This window comes from Pan paniscus, chromosome X, assembly GCF_029289425.2.
Source record: "Pan paniscus chromosome X, NHGRI_mPanPan1-v2.0_pri, whole genome shotgun sequence".
In the NCBI taxonomy this organism is placed as follows: Eukaryota; Metazoa; Chordata; class Mammalia; order Primates; family Hominidae; genus Pan; species Pan paniscus.
This window is the reverse complement of record NC_073272.2, coordinates 115,080,577-115,104,118: the sequence shown is the minus strand read 5'-3', so window position 1 is coordinate 115,104,118 and position 23,542 is coordinate 115,080,577. Positions and strand designations below refer to the sequence as shown.

Genomic DNA, 23,542 nt, shown 5'->3' with positions numbered 1-23,542 from the left:
GTGATTGCATTTCATCCTCCAACTCCAGCTCAAGGTATAGGCAACAACAGTGTAAATTCAGAGTTAGTGTGAGCATGTGTGTTTTGCATATCTCTTGCTAAAAAAAGTAGCTCAAATTTACTGGCATCTCATTTAGTCAAAATATATGTGTGTGTGTGTGTGTGTGTGTGCATGTGTAAACAATGTGTGCTTGTATATTTGTGGGTACACAATTTGAGAATGGCATTGAGTAGTAAGAGACAGGGCTAGACAGGAATCAGATCACAAAGTCACTTACTAAGAAGGTTAAATTTTATCAAGTATGTGACATTTCTTAGTGTGAGAGGTAAAATTCTAGTCTAGACTCTTGATAAGCTCACCAAGGTCTAGTAGCAAGTAAGGCTCAACTCATGGGACCTTGTAAAAAGAGTCCCAGAAAGGGAAATAAAGGCTTTCTCAGATGAAGTAAACCTCAGAGAATTTTTTACCAGAAGACCTGTTATTAAACAATGGCTAACAGGCTAAAGGGAGTTTTCCAAAGAGAAAGGAAACTATAACCTAAGGATGCTGAGACCCCAGGAAGAAAGAAAGAAAAATAGAATGGTTATGACAGAGGTAAATATAATAAACTAAGCTTCTCTTCATGCTTTTTAAAGGTACTATTTGAGAGTTGAAGCCAAATTTATATCATCTAACACGGTGCTCAATGTATGTAGAGAAACTGCTTAAAGCATTTATATTTATTTAACAGGTAGAGAGAGTCAAGTGATCTAAATGAAAGTGAGGTACTTCACTTGAGGTGCTAAAATCTTGCTTAGTAATAGACTGTGATATGGTACATATGTATATACTAACACCTAGAGCAAGTCCTTAAAAAATAAGACATATTTGGCCGGACGAGGTAGCTCATGCCTGTAATCCCAGCACTTTGCAAGGCTAAGGCAGGAGGATTGCTTGAGCCCAGGAGTTAGAGACCAGCGTGGGCAACATGTCAAAACCTCGTTTCTACCAAAACAAACAAACAACAACAGCAACAAAACTAATTAGCTGAATGTGGTGGCATGCGCCTGTAGTCCTAGCTACTCGGGAGGCTGAGCGGGGAGGATCACTTGAGCTCTGGAGGAGGTTGAGACTGCAGTGGTGCCGTGATAGTGCCACTGCTCTCCAGCCTGGATGACAGAGCAAGACTGTCTCAAAAAATAAAAATAAAAAGAGAACTATATTCAAGAACACTATTGACATATCAAAATGGAATTTTAAAAAACGTTCAAGTGACTCATCAAAAGATAAGAGGCAGGGAACAGAAGGACAACAAGTGGAACAAGCAAACATAAACTAAATAATAAAATGGCACACTTATGCCTTAACATATCAATAATTACTTTCAAAGTAAATAATGTCTACCTATTAATAATTAAGGCCGGGTGCAGTGGCTAACAGCCGGGCATGGTGGCTCACACCTGTAATCTCAGCACTTTGGGAGGCCAGGGTCAGGAGTTCGAGACCAACCTGCCCAACATGGTGAAACCCCATCTCTACTAAAAATACAAAAATTACCTGGGCGTGGTGGGCTGAGGCAGGAAAATCGCTTGAAGCTGGGAGGCGGAGGTTGCAGTCAGCCGAGATTACACCACTTCACTCCAGACTGGGCAACAGAGGAGACTCCATCTCAAAAAAAAAAAAAAAAAAAAAAAAGGAATGGCCGGGTGCAGTGGCTCACGCCTGTAAAATCCCAGCACTTTGGGAGGCTGAGGCGGGTGGGCCACCTGAGGTCAGGAGTTCGAGACCAGCCTGGCCAACATGGTAAAACCCCATCTCCACTAAAAATACAAAATTAGCCGGGCATGGTGGCGCATGCCTGTAATCTCAGCTACTCAGGAGGCTGAGGTGGGAGAATCACTTGAACCCAGGAGGCGGAGGTTGCAGTGAGCTGAGCTCGCGCCACTGCACTCCAGTCTGGGCGACAAGAGTAAAACTCCATCTCAAAACAAACAAACAAGCAAAAAATTAAAACACAGATAAAAACACATGACCCAACGATATGCAATCTACATGAAACTCACTTCAAGCATAATGAATGCAGCTCGAAAATAAAAGAATAGAAAATGACAATTATGTAAACATTAAAAAGCAGGAATGGCTAGGCTATATTAATATCACATAAAGTAGAACACAGAGCAAAGAAAATTACTGGGGACTAGGAGTGACATTATGTAATCAGAAAACGATCAATTAGCTAAAAAGAAATGGTGACCCTAAATGTGTAAGCACCAAACAACACAGTCTCAAAATACATAAAAACTGAGCAGGGTGTGGCCGGACATGGTGGCTCACGCCTATAATCCCAGCACTTTGGGAGTCCAAGGCTGGTGGATCACCTGAGGTCAGGAGTTCGAGACCAGCCTGGCCAACATGGTGAAATTCTGTATCTACTAAAAATAGAAAAAAAAAAATTAGCAGGGAGTGGTGGTGGGCACCTGTAATCACAGCTACTGAGAAGGCTGAGGCAGGAGAATTGCTTGAACCCGGAAAAGGCGGTTGCCGCAAGCCAACGCCATTGCACTCCAGCCTGGGCAACACAGTGAGACTCTGTCTCAACAACAACAAAAAAAAACAAAATAAAACTGATATGGCTGAAAGGAGAAATAGATAATTCTGTATGGGTAGTTTATTGAGGTTAGTGGCTTTTTACGGTTGTCTTGGACAGATGCTACAACAACAACAAAAAAAGAGCAGAACACATTCAAAGAAAGCAGAAAGATGGAAATCATAAAGATAAAACCATACATCAATAAAATAGAAAAACAAAAACAAAGAAACAAAAAGCTAGTTCTTAAAAAAAGTAATGAAATTGATAAACTTCTAGCAAGACTGACAAAGATTAAAAAGAGAGAAGACATAAATCACCACTGTGAGGAATCAAACTGAAGATATCATTACATATCCTGCAGCTATTAAAAAGATAATTAAGGAAATACTACGAAAACTTTATGGTCACAAATTCAGCAACATGGAAGAAGTGAACAAATTCCTCAAAATTCAAAAGCCACCCAAAATGCAATCAAGATTAAATAGATAATCTGAATAGCCCCATAACCATTAAAGAAATATCTCCAGGTTTGGACACTTTTACTGGAGACTTGCACCAAACATTTAAATAAAAATTAACGTCATTCTGAGCTTAGATGCAAAAATCCTCAATAAAATATTAGCAAATAAAATTCAACAATGAATAAGAATTATACACTGACCAAGTGGGATTTATTCAGGCATGCAAGGTTTGTTTAATCTTTGGAAACTAATCAATGTAATCCACCGTATCAATAGGGTAAAGAAGAAAATTTTATGATGATATAAATTGATGCAGAAAAAGCATTTGATAAAATCTACCCACCCATTCATGACAAAAATTTAAAAAATCAATCTCTCAGCATATTAGGATAGAGGGGGAATATCATCTTTATTTTCTTTAAGAGATGGAGTCTTGCAGCCCAGTTTAGGATGCAGTGGTTCTACCACAACTCACTGCAGCCTTGATCAACTGAGCTAAGTGATCCTCCTGCCTAAGCTTCCCAAGTAGCTGAGACCACAGGCATGCACCACCATGCTCAGCTAATTTTTTTTTTTTTTCGAGATGGAGTTTAGCTCTTTCACCCAGGCTGGAATGCAGTGGCGCAATCTCGGCTCACATCAACTTCTGCCCGCAGTGTTCAAGTGATTCTCCTGCCTAAGCCTCCCGAGTAGCTGGTGGGACACATTATGGTGTCCACCACCATGCCTGGCTAATTTTTGTATTTTTGTAGAGATGGAGTTTCACTATGTTGCCCAGGCTGGTCTCAAACTCCTCATCTCAGGTGATCCACCCACCTTGGTCTCCCAAAGTGTTGGGATTACAAGCTTGAGCCACCGCACCCAGCCTCATGCTTAGCTAACTTTATTATACAGACGGAGTCTCCCTGTGTTGTCCAGGCTGGTCTCAAACTCCTGGCCTCAAGAAATCCTCCTACTTCAGCCTCCCAAAGTGCTGAGGTTACAGGTGTGTGGGGAAAAGATGGGGGATTCACCATGTTGGTAGAGATGGGGATTCACCGTGTTGCCCAGGCTGATCTTGAGCTCCTGAGCTCAGGCAGTCCACCTGCCTCAGCCTTCCAAATTGCTGGGATTACAGTTATGAGCTACCACGCCCAGCAGAATTCTGAATGTGTTGCTAATTTTGGTCCACATTCTTATTTGTTGCAATTAGTTTTTGGAGGAAAAAAATTGTGTGTCAGGTCCACTGCTTTATATGAACACTTAACTATCCCATGGTACACTCCTACAGGCTGTGGGCCCTGTATAGTGAACCACCCAAGAAATCAGCTCCTTTTTTGAAGAAAGGGCCACATGTAATATATCTTTCCTATCTTGTTAAAGAGGCACTTCAAGGCGTTAGGGCTTACAGAGAAGAACCTTTGTACTTCGACGAAGATGAACGTGAATGAGTATGGCAGATTCAAGGCATAAGACAGGTCTTAAGATGTAATTGTCCTTACTTCATCAGTTACCCTAGTATGTTTGCAGATTTGTCTTTTTTTCACTCATAAATCCTATTTTTATATTAAAAGAATTTATAATCTGAGACTGAACTCACTTTTTTAGTTATCTATATTTTGATCTTTTTTATTATACATATATATTTGCAAAAGTAGAGTTGTCAAATATATCCTTTTTTAATTTTATGTCTTGGGAATTCAGGTGATATTTAAAAAGGCCTTTCCATCTCTCAGATTATAAATGCAAAGTATTATATAGTATCTCTATGTAACCAAATCCTCAGTAGACTACACCTTATATTACTCATTCACACAAAGGCTTAAAAGGGCACTGATTGTCCACAAGGGATGATTTTGCCACCCAGGAGACATTTGGTTATGTCTGGAGACAATTTTGGTCAACACCACCGGGCATGTGCTGACATCTAGTGGGTAGAGGCCGGTAATACTGCTAAACCTCCTACAATGCACAGGGTAGCCCCTTCTCCCCACCCCAACAGTTATCCAGCCAAAAATGTCATATATAGATGAGATTGAGAAGATCTACTATGAACCATTTCTCCTCTGTGACTGTTCAGATCCCCACTGTTTCAGGATATGTATGTCATAAAACATTGAACAGACTGAGGGAGGTGGAAAAGAAAGAAAAAAGCAGGAACTGGATAAAGAAATTTTGGTAAATTGGAGAAAACCCTTTTACTTCATTTGTACTGTCCTTAATTCAGTACCTCTAATTCAGCTCCCAAAACTCAAATTTAACAAACACCATTTTACAGAATACATCAGAAAAACGAAAAGAAAAAAATCCTGACAAACATTGGCATACTTCCTAAGAGACAAAAGCATGAAGAACAGACTAATTATTATGTAAATGCCTTTATTTGAACTACTACATTGCTACCAGATTACATCACTTTTCAGAGTTAGAGTAACATAATACCTTGGAAACTATAGCAAACAGCTTGACAAAGCAAGAGTACATTAATTCCTACATATATACTTTTATTTTTAGTGACCACATTTCTTTGTTTTAGGTGTAAAATTAAAAAATATATTGTACACTTAGCATACTTGGCCTACCAAATCCCGTCTAAGTTCTGAGCACACTCTCTCCTCAAAAGTATCATATTCAACAGCATTTTAAATTTAGAGAGAGAGTTTGATGATACAGGTTTTAAAACAAATAAGCATGTATTGAACCAAGTGATTTAAGACAAAAGATTTCAATTGTTTACAGCTTGGGTATGAGAGGGAAGATGCAAATTTAAGGTACATTTTTCTTCTAGCTACGATGTATGTTTTACTTACTTGAAGACCCCTTAAAAAAAGTAGCAAAATCAGCAGTCTTGTTTAATGTAATCAAAATATTCTTAAATGTACAAAAAAGGATCATGTAGAAAGAATACTGTAAAAAGATACTGATCTTAAGAATAAAAGAATAAGAAAAGCTTCTATTACATTCTGCACAGCCAGTTACTTCGGCAAATTTTCAGTACTACAAAGATAAGCAAAGGATACTCATATCCAAATACGCTCTGACCATAGTTCTCGAATAAGAACTAGCATACTGGATGGAAAGCAAAATTACTGTCTAATAATATTCATATCCCATCATCTAAGCGAGTCCCAAGAGAGGGACATTCTAAGAGGGCAAAAGATAACAGAGCAAGAAATAACATACAGCAATGGGAAATGTCAAGGGCAGCATTCTAGGAGGAGAGAGTAAAATGTTTTGGCTATGAGCACATTTCAGGCGTGCCTGACAAATTCAACTCTGACTATGGGAAAGAGGAGTTGTTTTTCTTAAACCCTTTCCCCTGAGGGCTCTCATGATGAGCTAGTCCTGTTAATCAAAATGAAAAGTCCTTTGAATGGCCAAGAGTTCCTTAAGCCATAAGCACTTCACCTGGAAATAGCTGACCTGCGAATCATGCACCTGGGAGCATGGCTGTTTTATTCAGATTGGTTATTTTACACTCTCTTCATTCCCCTGCCCATCAAACATGCAAACACAGTCATGACCATCTTGGGCTTTACTTCCACAAGGTCTTCAGGGAGAGCATACACTCTGGCTCCGATTCTTCTAGCCATTGACACTGCATACCTATTTTAGGGGGAAACAAAATCAGGATGAAATTCTTGTCAGTTAAGGACACCACGTAAGACATCTATTTCCTCATATATAATTATTATGCTGGGATGCAAAAATTCCATATTGATAGTTCCAATTAGAACACTTTTGCTTTTTGTTTTCTTTTGATTTGGGTTTTGATTTCACTTTGAAGTTACAGTAGGTTTTTAAGCTCTATTATTTGGGGCTAATAATATTTATTCACTCTTTTTCTCCAATGTGAGGTGAGAATTAAGCTTGAAGCACCAACTTTATATATATAATTACCTAGGCTGTCTATACAATCCATGTTAATATTCTCATTGCACACATAATAACACACACTCAAGTCATCTTAGAGATATGAGGTGGAAAATCATGCTAGATGCAAAACCCAAGTTGTTAGGCAGATGCAATGAATACTTCCAAGTATTCATGAGAGGGGAGACAGTCTACATGGTACGTGGACAGAGTGGCTGGACCAAAAACTAGAAAAGGTAGACGAAGGGACAGAAGAACTGAGATGTCCAGGTAGGGAAATTTTCAGGAACACATCTCAACTAATCCGTGAAGTATTTCTAGGTGTGTTGGAACCAGAATCTTTAAAGATAATTAAATCATCGAGTTTCTAGAAAAAGAGATTTCAAGAGTTCTTGATATATTGTGGATATTAGACCTTTGTCATATCTGCTAGAAATATTTTTCAAGGAAAAAAGAAATAATGTGCCTAACTCCAAAGTTTTGCAAGAATGCTTCTTAGCTGTTCGGTAATGCAGGACTGTGGATGGATTTTCAATGTCTAACTAGTAAGGTTTTCATGGGTCACCCATGAAGCCAGGTCACACTCTAGGTCTTTGGTGAAGAAGAAAATAGGCTGGTGGAAAAGACCTTCTGAATATTGTTGAAATGCAAGAAACTTTCAAGGCATAGTCTTCTGTGGAGGGCTAGCAAGCATTCTGTTAATATGGGAACTGACGAAGATAAATTCAATAAATGTAGTAAGAATGATCTATGCATAGTAAAAGAGACATAAGTGGATAATGCGTTTTTTAAAAAAAGAATAAGACAGACAGATGAACACCCTAAGCTCTTATTTTCCTTATTGTAAAGTTTTACCTGATTTGCATTAAAATACATGCTACATTATTTCTGTAATCCACTGAAGCAACAACCGACTAAGCACCTAGTAGGCCAAGCACAAGGCTAGGCTCTTATAATTTTTAAAAATTTAATCTTTATAAAATCTAAGGTAAGTATTATTGCCCCCAGTTTATTGATGAGGAATCTGAGGCTCCAAGAGGTTTCTCCCAAGGTGACACCACTCTTAAATGGCAGAACCTGAAGTAGAATTCAGATCTGTCCAGCTACAAAGCTGCGTTCTTTTCATACTATTAGCAGTCTCCCTTACTTGGCATTATTGTGTTTGTCATCTTCTGTTAGATTGCCACTCTTCACAAGGTCATAGTTTATACAGCCTGGCTGGATGGCATCAATTAAATCCACAACTGCCAAACTGGAGCTGATCGTCTTGTCCTAGTGTGAAAGGAGAACAAATCTGAGAATTTTGATACATACAAATTAACATGTGCTTACTTATATCAAGTGCCAAAAACAAAGCCCAGTGAATTCGTAAAGAATTGTGCCATTAGCCCAACACTAATTCTCACTCACAAAGAAGCCAAAAGTTGCCTTCCCAAATGATAGATGTTATCCAGCAAACATAATATTTAATAGTCAAATATGGATTCTGACCTTAAAACTCTGAATGGAAGTTGATTTCCCAGCTTCACTCAACGTTCTGTTCACCCAGTTCACAATGATGTCGTCATTGGCTTTCTGACCATCTCCAAGATCTTCCAGGACATTGAGGGTATATCTAAGAGAAGCAGCAGAAGAAAACGTCACCATCTACTTTATGAGGAAAAATGCAAACATCAGAAAGATGCTTTATCTTCCACTTTTTATATTTCTTAAATTTTTCTTCTTTTTTTTGAGACGGAGTCTCGCTCTGTCGCCCAGGCTGGAGTGCAGTGGCGCAATCTCCTGCTCACTGCAAGCTCCGCCTCCCGGGTTCACACCATTCTCCTGCCTCAGCTTCCTGAGTAGCTGGGACTACAGGTGCCCACCACCACGCCCAGCTAATTTTTTATATTTTTAGTAGGGACAGGGTTTCACCGTGTAGCCAGGATGGTCTTGATCTCCTGACCTCGTGATCCACCCTCCTTGGCCTCCCAAAGTGCTGGTATTACAGGCGTGAGCCACCACTCCTGGCCCCTATATTCCTTAAATTTCAAGGACTAAAGATGTCATGGAAAGAGATTCACGCTATGTGAAAAAAATATTTCAAGCAGTAGTGGCTTGCTACTGATCTACTCTTTGTAGTGGTGAGAGAGGAGCAGATTGACAGTGCTTTAATGAGCAGGTCCAACAGCCCACTGTAGGCACATTTTGTACTATTCCAATAGCGGTAATGGCATAAAATAAGCTGTGCTTTGGCTGGTGCCCAGTCATAATGAATGCTTTTCAGCATTATAGTGATCTTCATCAGCATTACAGAGAGAGATCTTTATTTTCAAATGAGCATGAAGATGTTCATAATTTTGTTCTGACAATTTTTTAATTCACTGACACTAAACGAGGCCGAAATCTGTGTGTCAGGCTTCCTATTTTTTAAAAAAGGGACTAACCATAGTTCTGCTGCCTAACTTGCAAGGAAGCATCTCCCACTTAACATCCAACATATATTCATTAATTAAACTCATTTCGGAGTGTAAATATAACATATTTCAAAAGTGTAGTTATCGACATGTCCACTTATTAAACACAGTAAGGACTAAATCACAGACCTGTATGATAGTAAAGACTAAACAGCTAAAATTGTGTACTATACCTTCTCATCAGCTGCCAGACTAAAGCTAAAGTCAGGGTTTGGTTCCCATCATTCAGGTCTTGCCCTCCAATGCCAACCAGGGAGAATTTAGCAGGATGCTTCCCTAATTCAACAGCATAGTTGCAGTTTTCTAGCTGCAAAGGCACAAGAGTAAATGGTTAAAGACTTCCATTTGTTTAATCTGCATACGTGTGTGTGTGTCTTGTATAATGCTAGGTATCAGCACACAAAAACAAATAAGACACAGTTTTGTCCTCAAGAAGCTCAGCGTCAAGAGTTTTAGAAACAAAAGAAATGAATCGAGAATAAAAATACTCTAACAAAGATATACAGCAACTTAATTATCTACCTTTTTCATGTTGGCTCCCAGTTTTGGGTATGGAGGTTTATTAACCTTACTCCAGTCAACAGGAACTTTAATTCGTTCATATAACTGTAAGATTACCAGGGCATCTTGCAGGTCACTAATGATTTAAAAATAATGTAATCAGTGTTTTCAGGAAGCTGGGACTTGACTTTCCTTAAAAACAGTAACACTACATTGTCAAACAAGATATATAAAACCATAAATAATACCCAAGACTCATATTTTCTATCAATCTGTGCTGAAAACAGAGCTAAGACCATCCCATTCATTTATAAGTATTTATTGAGAGCTTACTGTAAGCAAGGCACTGTTCTAGAGGCTGGGCCCACAGGACAAAAATCCCTGTCCTTGCATTAGAGTCAGAGAGATAGACAATAAACAAGTACATGGATAAACAAACAATACGGGGGTATTGTTTGTTTTGTTGACAATAAACAAACAATTTTTGGGGTGTATGTAAGTGCTATTAAGAAAAAAAGGAACTAGGGTTAGGGGTTAGAGAGTAGCAGGTGGTAGTCAGGAAATCTTTGAATCAGTGACTGGAATACAGTAAGGATACGAGCCACTATATGCGAGCAAAGAACGTTCCAGGCTGAGAGAACAATGAACCAAAGTCCCTGAGTTGTTGTGGATGGTCTACTTAAAGGATTCCCTGGTCTCTGTTTCTTTCTTTTTTACCTTTCTTTTTTTTTCCCTCTTAGAGATAGGATCTCACTTTGTTGCCCAAGCTGGAGTACAGTGGCACAACCATAGCTCACTGAAGCCTCAAACTCCTGGGCTCAAGCAATCCCCCCACCTCAACCTCCCAAACAGCTGTTTCAAAATATAAAGTATTTGCTCCCTAGGGTACTATAAAGACATTTATATATTCTATCACTTACGGTTAACAATCATGTAAAGGAATACTTAAAGCTTTTGTGTATTTGGAAAATGATGATGGAAATCACCACTTGACATTTTCCAATATAAATAATAGCTACAAATTAATATCTAGAAAATCTTTAGAGCTGTCATTATTTAACATCCATTCATGACATTTGTAACTGTTTACAATAGCAGTAGGAAGGCTTACGCATAGAGATGGTTTACGTGGGGATTGACACCAAGAGAGTTCATCCAGTTACGGAAGGTTCTTTCTTCACGAGTTTCTCCTGTTAAGAATATTCACAAAATTTACTGATTCATTAAACACTTTATGTATGTGCATATAGTGCCAATACACATATTTGATTATTTTATCTCTCTGTTCAGATCTAGAAGTTTTCGATAATACGAGTTTCCAAGCATTCTTCTAAGTACATACATTCTCTCTAGGTACAGGCTTATTTTTAAAATTTGAATTTATTTTAAAATTAAAGAATACAACCTTATTCTAACCAGTTAAGCAATTTAGAGGTTTATGAACTTTTTATAGTCTCCTTCTCAAATCTTTCTCCAATATTTCCTCGAATCTGCATCCCTCAAAGTAACTGATGTTATCAGTTAAGTTACTGGTTTTATAGAAATATCAGTGGACACTCAATGAATTACTATTTGCATTATTTATTTATTTATTTATTTATTTTTGAGATGGAGGTTTGCTCTTGTTGCCTAAGCTGGAGTGCAATGGCACGATCTCAGCTCACTACAACCTCTGCCTCCCAGGTTCAAGGGATTCTCCTGCTTCAGCCTCCCGAGTATCTGGGATTACAGGTGCGCACCACAATGCCTGCCTAATTTTTTGTATTTTTAGTGGAAACGGGGTTTCACCATGTTAGCCAGGCTGGTCTCGAACTCCTGACCTTAGGTGATCTGGCCACCTTGGCCTCCCAAAGTGCTGGGATTACAGTCATGAGCCACCGCGCCTGGCTGCATTTATTAATTTTTATAGACTACGCTTCACACATATATAATCTGGAAAAGGTAAACTCTGCCTTTCCAAAACTTAAAAAAAAATTGGTATATATTATCATTTGTTTTTTGAGGAGGTAAAGGTGAAAGCAGTTGGGGTTAGTTCCAGTTACATTGACTGTGGATGAATGAAACATAAATATATACTAAATTTACAGGTCAAACTGAATGCATATGTGCACTTTTTCCTGATGAGAGGATTAAAAAGTGGTCTAACCCTAAATATTAAAACTAAATACTGATTTACTAAGTGGCTTTACATTAAGCGACTCGACTACTTTTTATTTTTTTTATTTATTTTTTGAGTTGGAGTCTTACTCGGTTGCCCAGGCTGGAGTGCAATAGCGCGATCTCAGCTCACTGTAACCTCCGTCTCCCAGGTTCAAGTGATTCTCCTGCCTCAGCCTCCCGAGTAGCTGGGATTACAGGCATGTGCCACCACGCCCCAGCTAATTTTTTAATTTTTGGTAGAGACGGGGTTTCACCATGTTCGTCAGGCTGGTCTCAAACTACTGACCTCAGGTGATCCGCCCATGTCGGCCTCCCAAAGTGCTGGGATTACAGCTGTGAGCCACCGTGCCCGGCCTCGACTACTTTACTTTAAAAGTTCACTTGTATCGTACTTTCCTGCCAGTTTTTACTCAGCATCTGCCATCTACTTCTTGTAGATATAAAAAAACTTATTAAGTCTAGATTGTAAAATCATTGTGGCCTATGTATTTCTACTCTATAGTCCCACACATTCGAAATTGAGGTTTTTAGTTACCTTCTAATAGAGTCCAGTCAATATCCTGGTTCTCTGGCTTAGTTAGTGCTGGGTATTTATTAAACAGGTTAGCCACGAAAGCTAAATTGAGTTTGGGGTTTCCACTGACAACATCAGCAGGGGTAACAAACTGTCTGCAACCTAATTTATCTGCTTGTTGAAGCATACTCTCAGCTCTCTTCAAATCATCTGTTTCCTGTTGAAACAAAATCGGAAGACTTTGTCAAAGGCCACACTAAAAATATAGAAAATTTCCCCACAGTCATAGTCTGGGTATACAGTTCTACTTTCTTTTAGCTAACATATGGTACTTATTATAAAATTGTTTTGAATGCAAAAAAAAAAAAAAAAAAAAAAAAAAAGGTTGGCCCTCTTGGAGATGCAGTACCTGTAATATACACTAGATGGCGCCAGATCACATAGCAAACTACTGAGTACATTTAACTAAATTGCATTAAGAAAGAAGTTACGTAAAAGGTTGGGGGAAACTCCCAGATTTTGTTTGAAAATCTGTAGAGAAAAATATACATTCACCATCTTCACTTTCTCTGGTTCCACTTTTCCTTTTTTCCTTCTCAATAGGAAAACAGCTTCAATTCTCCTTTTAAGCCACCTCAAGTTAAATATTCAGATACTTTCAGTAGAATTATGTTAAAATTTTTTTTCAAATGTACTTTATCTACAATGAATCTCAATTAATTATTAAATGTGAAAGGGTATTAACTGTAGTCCTACTTAAGTCTCCTTTAGAAAATGGTGTTCATTTTCTGTAAATTGTGGGTTCATTCTCTTCAACCTGGCTTATTTTATTTTATTTTGCTGATTTACTACTTTCTGCTTTGGAGTTTCTCCTCTTTTCTATCGGCTCTCAGCTGAACTTCACTGAAGCTTCTGCATACTGTGCATTAAGTCAATGAGCTTCATGACAGAGTGGACTCCTTGGAACCCTGGAACTTCTGGGGCTGTGTTATGCAGCAGAAGGAACTAGAAAGGAGGGCACTGCTGGAGAGCGAGCTAGAGAGAGAGGAAGTTGTGCTGAGCTGTGGAAGTCGGCTTCCCTGGCTGAGGGAGAAGACAGACACCTTCATTCATTTCATGCTCAAATCCCAAGGGAAATGCTTGTGAACTGTTGCTTGAATTGAAGAGAAGCAGAGAATCTATTTCCACTGATTTCTTTTGAGCGTAGGGAGAATGGTGGAAGGCAAGACCAAGGATTAATCTCAGGGAACTGAAGGATTAAAAAAGGACGAAAGGAAGGGATTTTTTCCATTACAAAGACGAAGAGAAAAAAGTTAAATTGAAATGAAAAACAGGTAAAACTGTTCAGAGTTAAAATTAGGCCTTGGTTGGACGTGGTGGCTCACGCCTGTAATCCCAGCACTTTGGGAGGCCGAGGCAGAAGGATTGCTTGAGCCCAGGAGTTCGAAACCAGCCTGGCCAACATGGCGAAACCTCGTCTCTTAAAAAAAAAAAAAAAAGACCCTAAAGCAGGTGTAAAGCTGAAAAAGATGAAGGACACTGAAAACCACGAGAACTGCATGAGCAAAGGCACCTGGGTGGTGGTGGGAAGGAAGGTTGGGGTGGGGAACACAGACTTTTGGGGAAGTAACACTGGCTAGATTTTAGAGCAAGATTTGTAGGGTGAGTGCCAAGCAGAACATTTCAGACTGAATTCTAGAGTCAACAGAAGAATCCTTGTCGGATTCTGAAGAGGGAAGAGACAAAAGAGTGTTTTAAGATCAATTGGAAAGGATTGACTAGAGAAGGGGTGTATCAGAATCGGTTAGCATACTGATGCCATTTACCCTGGTATCAGATCACATGGCTAGCCAACCCAGACAGCTCCCTTCTTGGACAAGATGGCCCCTCATCCCTACCAAGAGTGACCTGAGCTGAAGAGTTTTGCATTTAACATACAGACAGAAATGTAAGCACACAAGTCAATTACAAATTCAGTTCTGATAAGGGCAGCATAAAAATGGTTTAGCCACGCAGGGCACGGTGGCTCACACCTGTAATCCCAGCACTTTGGGAGGCCGAGGCGAGTGGATCACCTGAGGTCAGGAGTTCAAGACCAGCCTGGCCAACATGGTGAAACCCCGTCTCTACTAAAAATATAAAAACTAGCTGGGCGTGGTGGTGGGCGCCTGTAATCGCAGCTACTCGGGAGGCTGAGGCAGGAGAATTGCTTGAACCCAGGAGATGGAGGTTGCAGTGAGCCGACACGGTGCCACTGCACTCCAGCCTCAGCAACAGAGTGAGACTCTGTCTCAAAAAAAAAAAAAAAGAAAGAAAAGAAAAATGGTTTAGCCAATGTAATCCACTCCATCCTATGGCATAATAGGCTAGATATGTGGATTTTGTTAATTAGTAGCATGCATTCCATATCTAATGGGTACAAAAACCACAGATTCCTAGAAACTTGGGACTAAATAGTTCACTCTAACTCCTTACTTTATGGATGAACAAAGTGAAATCCAATTTTGAGAAGGAACTTGTCCAATGTCACTAAACAAATTAGTGACATAACCAGGGAACATGGTCTCTGAGAGTAATTCCCTAAATTAGATTTCATAGATTGGGAGTTTGTAAAACATAATCACATTACTCTCAACACAGGAATATGAATATATAGTCACTAAATCTATTACTATGGTTATAATCCAAATACTTGGAAAAGGTTTTCATATAGTCACTAAATCTATTACTGTGGTTGTAATCCAAATACTTGGAAAAGGTTAGCTTCTAGTTACTTATTTCCCCATACTTGTTTTGAATATTTTATGCCATCCATATAAATCAATATCACAACAACGATGGAATTCACTAACAATCAAAATAAATCAAAGCTAGTTTTCTGGCCTCTGAATTACATGTACAGTAATACATTTTAAAATAATGCTTAAAATTGCCAACTCTACTTCATAAGATTATAAAAATTATTGTACTTATAAGAATAATTTTGCAAGATTGTAGAATTCAAAAGAGAACTTATACTTACATTGAAACCTGACATGTTAATATCTATCCGTGGTTCACCTTCCTTTTGTCCTTTTGGTGCGATTTGATTGAGAAGATGGAAATAGGCTTTGGAATCCTACAAAGAATTGAAAATGTCAGTCAGATCACAGTTACAAGGAATGAATGTATCCTATTGTCCCATGTTTGGAAGGCTATTTGCATTGGATTTTTTGAGAATAAATGGCACAAATCTCTGCCTTTTAATTTAACAGGTGTTTTCCCCAGAAAAGTCCATCTATCTGCCTTATATCTGTCTTGCATATGGATGAACTGGATTTTGACATGACTTCACAATTATTAAAGTCATCAATACAATAATGCTAATAAACATATAACCAGTTCTGTACCTTCACTGAATTACTGAAGTCAATAAGCTTGACAGACAAAACAAGCATTTAAAAAAGTAGGAGAGCAGAAATCCAGGAAGCATAGAAGAAAGAGAAAATAAACAGGTTATATCATTACAAAGCACAATGCATATACCACAACCTACGAAGAAGAGATTAGCTATGTTAAAGATGTATTTAATTGTAAATTTAAATGACAAAAACATTAAATGGTAAACATTTTAGTTGCTAAAATAACACTGAACCCTCTATGATCTGAATGTACTTAACAAAACAAAGGTCTCTTTTCGTTTTAAACCCCTGGACTAAATCACTTGAATGTTGTTTTCTTAGAATCCCAATACATAAAACAATGGGGTTGGCTCACAGTCAACATGAATTCAGGTTGTGTGGACAACTCCACAAAACACAGCTTGAAAACTATTGTACTTGCACAAACGCTTATTAAGAACCTTTACACACGTGTCAAGTAAATTCCTGCATCTTTGGAATGCTAGAGGACCGGAATTTGAGTCAAGATTCCTTAATCCTGCCATATGTGAAGACCACCTTCCAGCTACGATATTAATAGTTTCCTGTTACTGGGCTTTGAAGGTCCAGACAGGCTATGAAGGAGTGTTTCTCATAGTCTATGTGCATACTAACCCCTGAGGAAGTTACTCAATATGTGAATTACTGAATCCAATTCCTGAGCTACCAAATATAAATGTCTGGGAGCTGCCCAGAGAGGTGCCTTTTAAACCAGCTACCCAAGTGAGTTTGAAACTTGGTGCCATAAATGATTCTAAGAATGGGGAAAATCAGGTAATTGAAAGCTATTTCAGAGCAATTCATAAAATGCCAACTCCGATTCTATCATTTGGGGGCATAGCATTTACCTCTTAAGGAATAGTGTACTACAACTGTGAAAGTGCTGTCACTTCCAATTACTTGCTAAAGCTACATAAACAATTTATAATCTAAACCTATGCTCTTGAGAAGAACAAGTAAAGAGCAGACCCAGCAAAATCTGTATTTACTACCCTGAAAAGGGCTTTACAGGTGAAAATTTGAACTTGAATACAGATAAACTGGAAGTTAGTTTTCACATTACCAAACAATTATTTCCTTTTTAAAAATATTGATGGCCGGGGGCGGTGACTCACGCCTGTAATCCCAGCACTTTGGGAGGCCGAGGTAGGCAGATCACGAGGTCAGGAGATCGAGACCATCCTGGCTAACACGGTGAAACCCCATCTCTACTAAAAATACAAAAAAAATTAGCCAGGCATGGTGGCGGGTGCCTGTAGTCCTAGCTACTCAGGAGGCTGAGGCAGGAGAATGGCGTGAACCTGGGAGGTGGAGCTTGCAGTGAGCCGAGATGGCGCCACTGCACTCCAGCCTGGGCGACAGAGCGAGACTCCATCTCAAAAAAAATAAATAAACAAAAAATAATTTAAAAAATAAAAAATAAAAAAATTCAAAGCAGGCTTCATTTACAAAAATAAGATTTTCTCTTTACATTTAAAATATATCCCACTACATAAAATCCATTTACAGTTGGCTTGCTGATTTTCAGGAACGCATCTAGTGCATGAAGCAAAATATACCTGGCTGGCCAGGTACCATGGCTCACGCCTGTAATCCTAGCATTTTAGGAGGCCGAGGTGGGAGGATCACTTGAGCCCAGGAGTTTGAGTGCAGCCTGGGCAACACAGTGAGACCCCATCTCTACAAATAATAAAAAAATCAGGCCGGGCACAGTGGCTCATGCCTGTAATCCCAGCACTTTGGGAGGCCGAGGTGGGCAGATCACGAGGTCAGGAGTTTGAGACCAGTCTGACCAAGATGGTGAAACCCTGTCTCTCCTAAAAATACAAAAATTAACCAGGCGTGGTGGTGGATGCCTGTAATTCCAGCTACTCAGGAGGCTGAGGCAGAAGAATCTCTTGAACCTGGGAGGCGGAGGTTGCAGTGAGCCGAGATAGTGCCACTGCACTCCAGCCTGAGTGACAGAGGGAGACTCCATCTCAGAAAAAGAAAAAAAAAATCAATCGGGCTTGGTGGTGTGCACCTGTAGTCCCAGCTACTTGGGAGGCTGAAGTGGGAAGATTGCTTGAGCTTGGGAGGTAAAGGCTGCAGTGAGCCATGTTAGCACCACTGCACTCCAGCCTGGGTGACGAAGTGAGACCCTGTCACAACAACAACAGCAACAACAACAAACCTGGCCAAACATATTGTGTAAATAAAAGAGAGGGCAGGGTCAGTTGGTCTTATAATTTTGGGGCTACTCTTAATTTTCATGGATGAAATCAGTAGTACAGGCAACTCACTGCTTCCTCTCATCACTGAACAAAATCATATCTTCACATAGTATTGTTTTCACAGCCTTGCTGGTCAGTGACATCTGATGAAGATCCTTAAGTTTATTCCCTGTGTACCAACATCTGGATGTCACACAGAATTGAGGCAGTTAAGGAGAACTCCACACAATGTTTGCTATGGTAATGTTGGCCCTCTGCATGAGAAGCCAAAGGCAACATGTAATAAATGTCTTCCTCCATTGTTAGTTTTCCCCCACTGCTCATGATAAACAGTGAGTGAAAAAAAAATTCAATTCAATGCAAGAAATATGAGGGTCTTGTATATGCCACATACTATGTTTTAAGTTGGCTTTAGTAGGAGGGCCCTGGAGCAGGGGCTGAGGTAGGATACACATACATAAATAAGAGCTCATTGCTATCCTCGAGGAACTCACAACTAAAGGTAGGATAAAATGACAGGAGAGAAGCCAAATAAAAAAGGTGAAGAGGAAATCGTGAGGCCCTTCCTCTCTCTTCTACGTGTGTTTACTAACAGGTATACTGAGGCCTGGGAAAGGCAGTTAAGAATAGAATAGTCATGTCCTATTCTTTAATATTCCATGTTTACCAATAGGCAGGATATAACAAATTAGCATTATAATATGATAAATTAGCATAATATTTTTACCTTTTTCCACAAAATAAAACATAGGTGCTAATGCACCTTATCTGGCTCTATTACTCTTCTAAAATCTACCTTCAAGGCCAAGAGACAACAAGGCTTGGTGATACAGTGTTAGGATTTTCTCTCTGTTAAGCTGGGATGAAATCTTCCAGCTATTATATCCCCCCAAAATGTTGTGATTCTTTCAACAGTTACCTTGATGTCAGCACTAAAGTTGTTAATTTTTTGCCAGCCCGAGTTTTCCAAATGAAAGTTTGCCCATCTAAGCAGAAGCTCTTCTGGAGACAATTTCATAAGTTCCTCCAAAGTCTCACCATCTCGGAGTAAAGCAGCCAAGGCTAGAAGAAAAAAAAAAAAATCCCACAGTTATTATATGACACAATAATGGTCATGCCAAGTTCATTCAGTCTTTTGACACTATTAAGTAATAGAGGTGCAAAAACTACTATGACGTAGTTCCTAGTTTCAAGATACTCATAATCTACTAAAAAAGATAAATATATAACAGATATAATAACATAATACTACAATTTATTCTTTTCTCTGTTATTCTTCACATTTCAAATACCAAATGAGGTTATGGCCTTTAAGCTTAATGCAAGCTTCACATTATGTCATATGTTTGTATAAGTTGTTCTTATTTAACACTTCTAAAGTCAAGGATTTGGGTCTGGGTGCAGTGGCTCACGCCTGTAATCCCAGCACTTTGGGAGGCCGAGGCGGGCGGATCACGAGGTCAGGAGATCAAGACCATCCTGGCTAACACGCTGAAACCCCATCTCTACTAAAAATACAAAAAATTAGCCGGGCGTGGTGGCGGGCACCTGTAGTCCCAGCTACTTGGGAGGCTGAGGCAGGAGAATGGCGTGAACCCGGGAGGTGGAGCTTGCAGTGAGCTGAGATCGCACCACTGCACTCCAGCCTGGGCAACAGAGCGAGACTCCGTCTCAAAAAAAAAAAAAAAAAAAAAAAAAGTCAGGGATTTGGGGGAAAGATGTTTACAATTTGGGAATCTTTTACTTAACCTTTTGATTAAAGTAGTCTAGAAACACGGTGGTATTTGTATTTAAGTAAAATTAATCAATTAACTCTTGAAGGCTCAATCCTATTTTAACAGGAATATAATTCATCCTTATATTTTCTTTTTCTTTTCTTTCTTTTGAGAGAGTCTCGCACTATTGACCAGGCTGGAGTGCAGTGGCGTGATCTCGGCTCACTGCAACCTCTGCCTCCATGATCACGGCTCGCTGCAACCTCTGCCTCCCAGGTTCAAGCGATTCTCCTGCCTCAGCCTCCTGACTAGCTGGGACTACAGGCACATGCCACCACGCCCAGGTAACTTTTCTATTTTTTGTAGAGACGGGGTTCCGCCATGTTAGCCAGGGTGGTCTCCAACTCCTGGCCTCAAGTGATCCACCTGTCTCGGCCTCCCAAAGTGCTGGGATTACAGGCATGGTCCAGCACACCCGGTTGCAATCTTACATTTTCTCTCTTTTTTTTTCTTTCTTTCTTTTTTTTTTTTTTTTTTTTTTTGAGACAGAGTCTCACTCTTTCGCCCAGGCTGGAGTGCAATGGCACAATCTCAGCTCACTGCAACCTCTGCCTTCCGGGTTCAAGCAATTCTCCTGCCTCAGCCTCCGGAGAAGCTGGGACTACAGGCACGTGCCACCACGCCCGGCTAATTTTTTGTATTTTTAGTAGAAACGGGGTTTCACCATGTTAGCCAGGCTGATTGTGCCACTGCACTCCAGCCTGGGTGACAGAGTGAGACCCTGTCTCCAAAAAAGAAGATGGTGCAAAATGGTGGAGCTGAGGGTGGTAACGGGGTAGAAGTTGTGTAGGCAGAACAGAAAAAAATAGATAATCAAGTTTGAGGACTTCAGGAAAGCTCCTTAAGCTCTCTGTGCTTTTGTGTCATTATTGCAAAATGAATTGTAAAGTGCCAGACAAATGTGAATTACTAGTAAAGAAGAGAGTCATGTAATTAGGCTATTTTCCTGAATAACTCTATAGCATTACCTTATGTTCATTCTAGTTACCACCATTTAATCACCTCCATTAAGTGAGAGCACGAAAGTCTGCATGACTAGAAAAAAATAACCAATAAACAACTGCCAGAATGACTGTGTTCCATTACCTTCATTCCTGCTTAATTCAATGTCAGCGAACAAACCGATCTTAATGATCTGCCAAAGCAGTCCCAAAACCAGATGAGGTTTCCCAGCCCTCAAATCTTCTGCACCAATGTTCACAACATGACACCCAATGGCAGAAGCAGAGTTCAGTGCCAAGTTCAAGTTTTCCTGCAAGACAGCCAAATTACACACTTGCTTCTTGACCTTTCCATTTTTTAGCAGTCTACTTTCTCCCTTCACTGAAAATAACATTCAATGAGGAAATTAATACCCTGTATTAATTTCATCCATATATGTGTCACAAAAAACAAATTCCAGAGTTTTGTGTTAGAAAGCTTAGCTAAGACAAATTTCAGCCTTATTGCTATTGCCTTTTGCAGAATCTCATGAGAAGTTAACTTTGTATTTTTATTTGGTACCTTTTGAAGTATGCTGGCACTAAATGAAAAGGCTGAGTACCACAGTAAATATATCCATGTGAGTAAAGTGTTATAATTCCAAAAATGCCTAAATGGGTGAGAGACCAACAGTACTGCATATGCCCAAAAGAGTTTTAGAAGTTATCAATGTCCACATCCCAAGAGGTGCTCTTCTCTGAGGGAATTTTGCTAATAATCTAATATTCACTTGATAAAAAAAAAAATGCTCCATTTCTTAAGCACACCAGTTAATTAAGAGCTTATATACTTCTGCTTATCTCTGCAGTGCTTGAACACATTATGAAATGAAAAGAACATGGGGCTTTGAAATTAGAATGGGATTTGAACCTCAGTTCCAACATTAATCTCAGGCAAGCTCAGAAACCTTTCTGAGTCCCAGTTCTGTCTGTATAATCTGGATAACAATCCCACACTCAACAGTTTTTACAAGGATTGATTGGGAGCCTACAGAGTGCAGAGGCTGAAGTCTGCAGAACAGGTCCTCAAACAGTAATTTCATGTTAAAGGGAGGGGAGAACAATGCACACCTGAATGATGAAGGGTGTAAGTTTCTTCTTGTTGATTGCTCTTTCATCAATGGTATCAGGAACTGAAAGGTTAATCATTTTACTGAAACAAAAATAAAAAAAAGGCTGATGTAAAAAAAAAGAGCTGATTTCCTTTTATAAAGTGGCTGTAAATATTTACAAATATTTTAAAGCTTACTATAACATCTCTTTCATGTACTCTAAAAAATGCAGCTAGATGACTTTTATCATGTTGATCATAATAAACTACACATATGGAAAATAAAAACTAAAAATAAAAAAGGCCAAGGCCTGATGTGGTGGCTGATGTCTATAATCCCAGCACTTTGGGAGGCTGAGGCAGGAGGACTGCTTGAGGCCAGGAGTTCCAGACCAGCCTGGGCAATATAGTGAGACCCTGTCTCTACAAAAACGATAAAAAAATTAGCCGGGCATGGTGGCATGTGCCTGTAGTACAGGTTACCCAGGAGGCTGAGGAAAGAGGATAGCTTGAGCCCAGGAGTTCAAAGTTACAGTGAGCTACGATCACACCATTCCACTCCAGCCTGGGCAACAGAGCAAGACCCCGTCTCAAAGAAAAAATAAATAAATAAATAAATAAAACCCTGGCCAGGCATGGTGGCTCACGCCTGTAATCCCACACTTTGGGAGGCCAAGGCAGGTGGATCATCTGAGGTCAGGAGTTGGAAAACAGCCTGGCCAACATGGGAAAACCCCGTCTCTACTAAAAATACAAAAATTAGCACAGCGTGGTGGCACACACCTGTAGTTCCAGCTAGTCGGGAGACTGAGGCAGGAGAATTGCCTGAACCTGGGAGGCGGAGGTTGAAGTGAGCGGAGATCATGCCACTGCACTTCATCCTGGACAACACAGCAAGATGCCGTTAAAAAAAAAAAAACAAACCAAAAAGACCAAAATATGTGCATAGTAGTTGGGTATCTCTGAGCAGAGGATTGTAACATGCTTTCTCTTTCAATTTTTTTTTAAATTTTTTCTCATTCTTTTATGAAAGAAAATAACTTGGATATTGAAAACAAAACTTGGGCCAGGTACAGTGTGGCTCACGCCTGTAACCCTAGCAATTTGGGAGGCCAAGGCAGGCAGATTGCTTGAGCTCAAGAGTTCAAGTCTAGCCTAAGCAAGATGGTGAAACCCCATCTCTGCAAAAAGTTAAAAAAAAAATTAGCTAGGCATAGTGGCGCATGCTTGTAGTCCTAGCTACTTTGGAGACTGAAGTGGGAGGAGATTGAGCCCAAGAGGTCATGGCGGCAGTGAGCCATGATTGAATCACTGCACAGCAAGACCCTGTCTCAAAGAAAAAAAAAGTGGGGGGTGGAACTTTATTGAATATATTTTAAAGACAGATAAAATCCTGCATTGGAAATGAGTCTTTTCCACAAAACAGTAAAATTAGTTGAGCATGAGATTCTTTCATTCACCAAATGTTTACCGAGTGCCTCAACAATGAGCCAGACACTATATTTGGTGCTGGCAGTATAGTGGCGAGAGAAAGATTAGGTAGGCTATAGTCTGTGACTCATTAGGAAAAATCTCATTTGGTAAAATCTAG

The 23,542-nt window shown here is 39.6% G+C and overlaps 1 protein-coding gene across 4 annotated transcripts in view; it reads right to left on the bottom strand.

Moving 5' to 3' along the window:
- Positions 1–5,371: 5,371 nt before the first annotated feature.
- PLS3 (plastin 3) overlaps positions 5,372–23,542 on the bottom strand; it is a 93,853-nt gene continuing 75,682 nt past the window's right edge. For 2 of the 4 annotated variants that reach the window (XM_034950575.3, XM_034950576.3), the window contains exons 6-17: positions 21,972–22,053; positions 21,007–21,172; positions 19,065–19,207; positions 15,903–15,929; positions 15,536–15,631; positions 12,535–12,730; positions 10,951–11,029; positions 9,861–9,975; positions 9,512–9,645; positions 8,374–8,497; positions 8,030–8,154; positions 5,372–6,615 (exon numbers count right to left, since the gene is read on the bottom strand). In XM_034950575.3, coding sequence (XP_034806466.1) covers positions 6,483–6,615; positions 8,030–8,154; positions 8,374–8,497; positions 9,512–9,645; positions 9,861–9,975; positions 10,951–11,029; positions 12,535–12,730; positions 15,536–15,631; positions 15,903–15,929; positions 19,065–19,207; positions 21,007–21,172; positions 21,972–22,053 — 1,420 coding nt within the window. In that variant the 3' untranslated portion in view covers positions 5,372–6,482. The remainder of the gene's footprint in view (positions 6,616–8,029; positions 8,155–8,373; positions 8,498–9,511; positions 9,646–9,860; positions 9,976–10,950; positions 11,030–12,534; positions 12,731–15,535; positions 15,632–15,902; positions 15,930–19,064; positions 19,208–21,006; positions 21,173–21,971; positions 22,054–23,542) is intronic. The other 2 variants (XM_003805411.5, XM_003805412.6) reach the window with 1 other exon arrangement.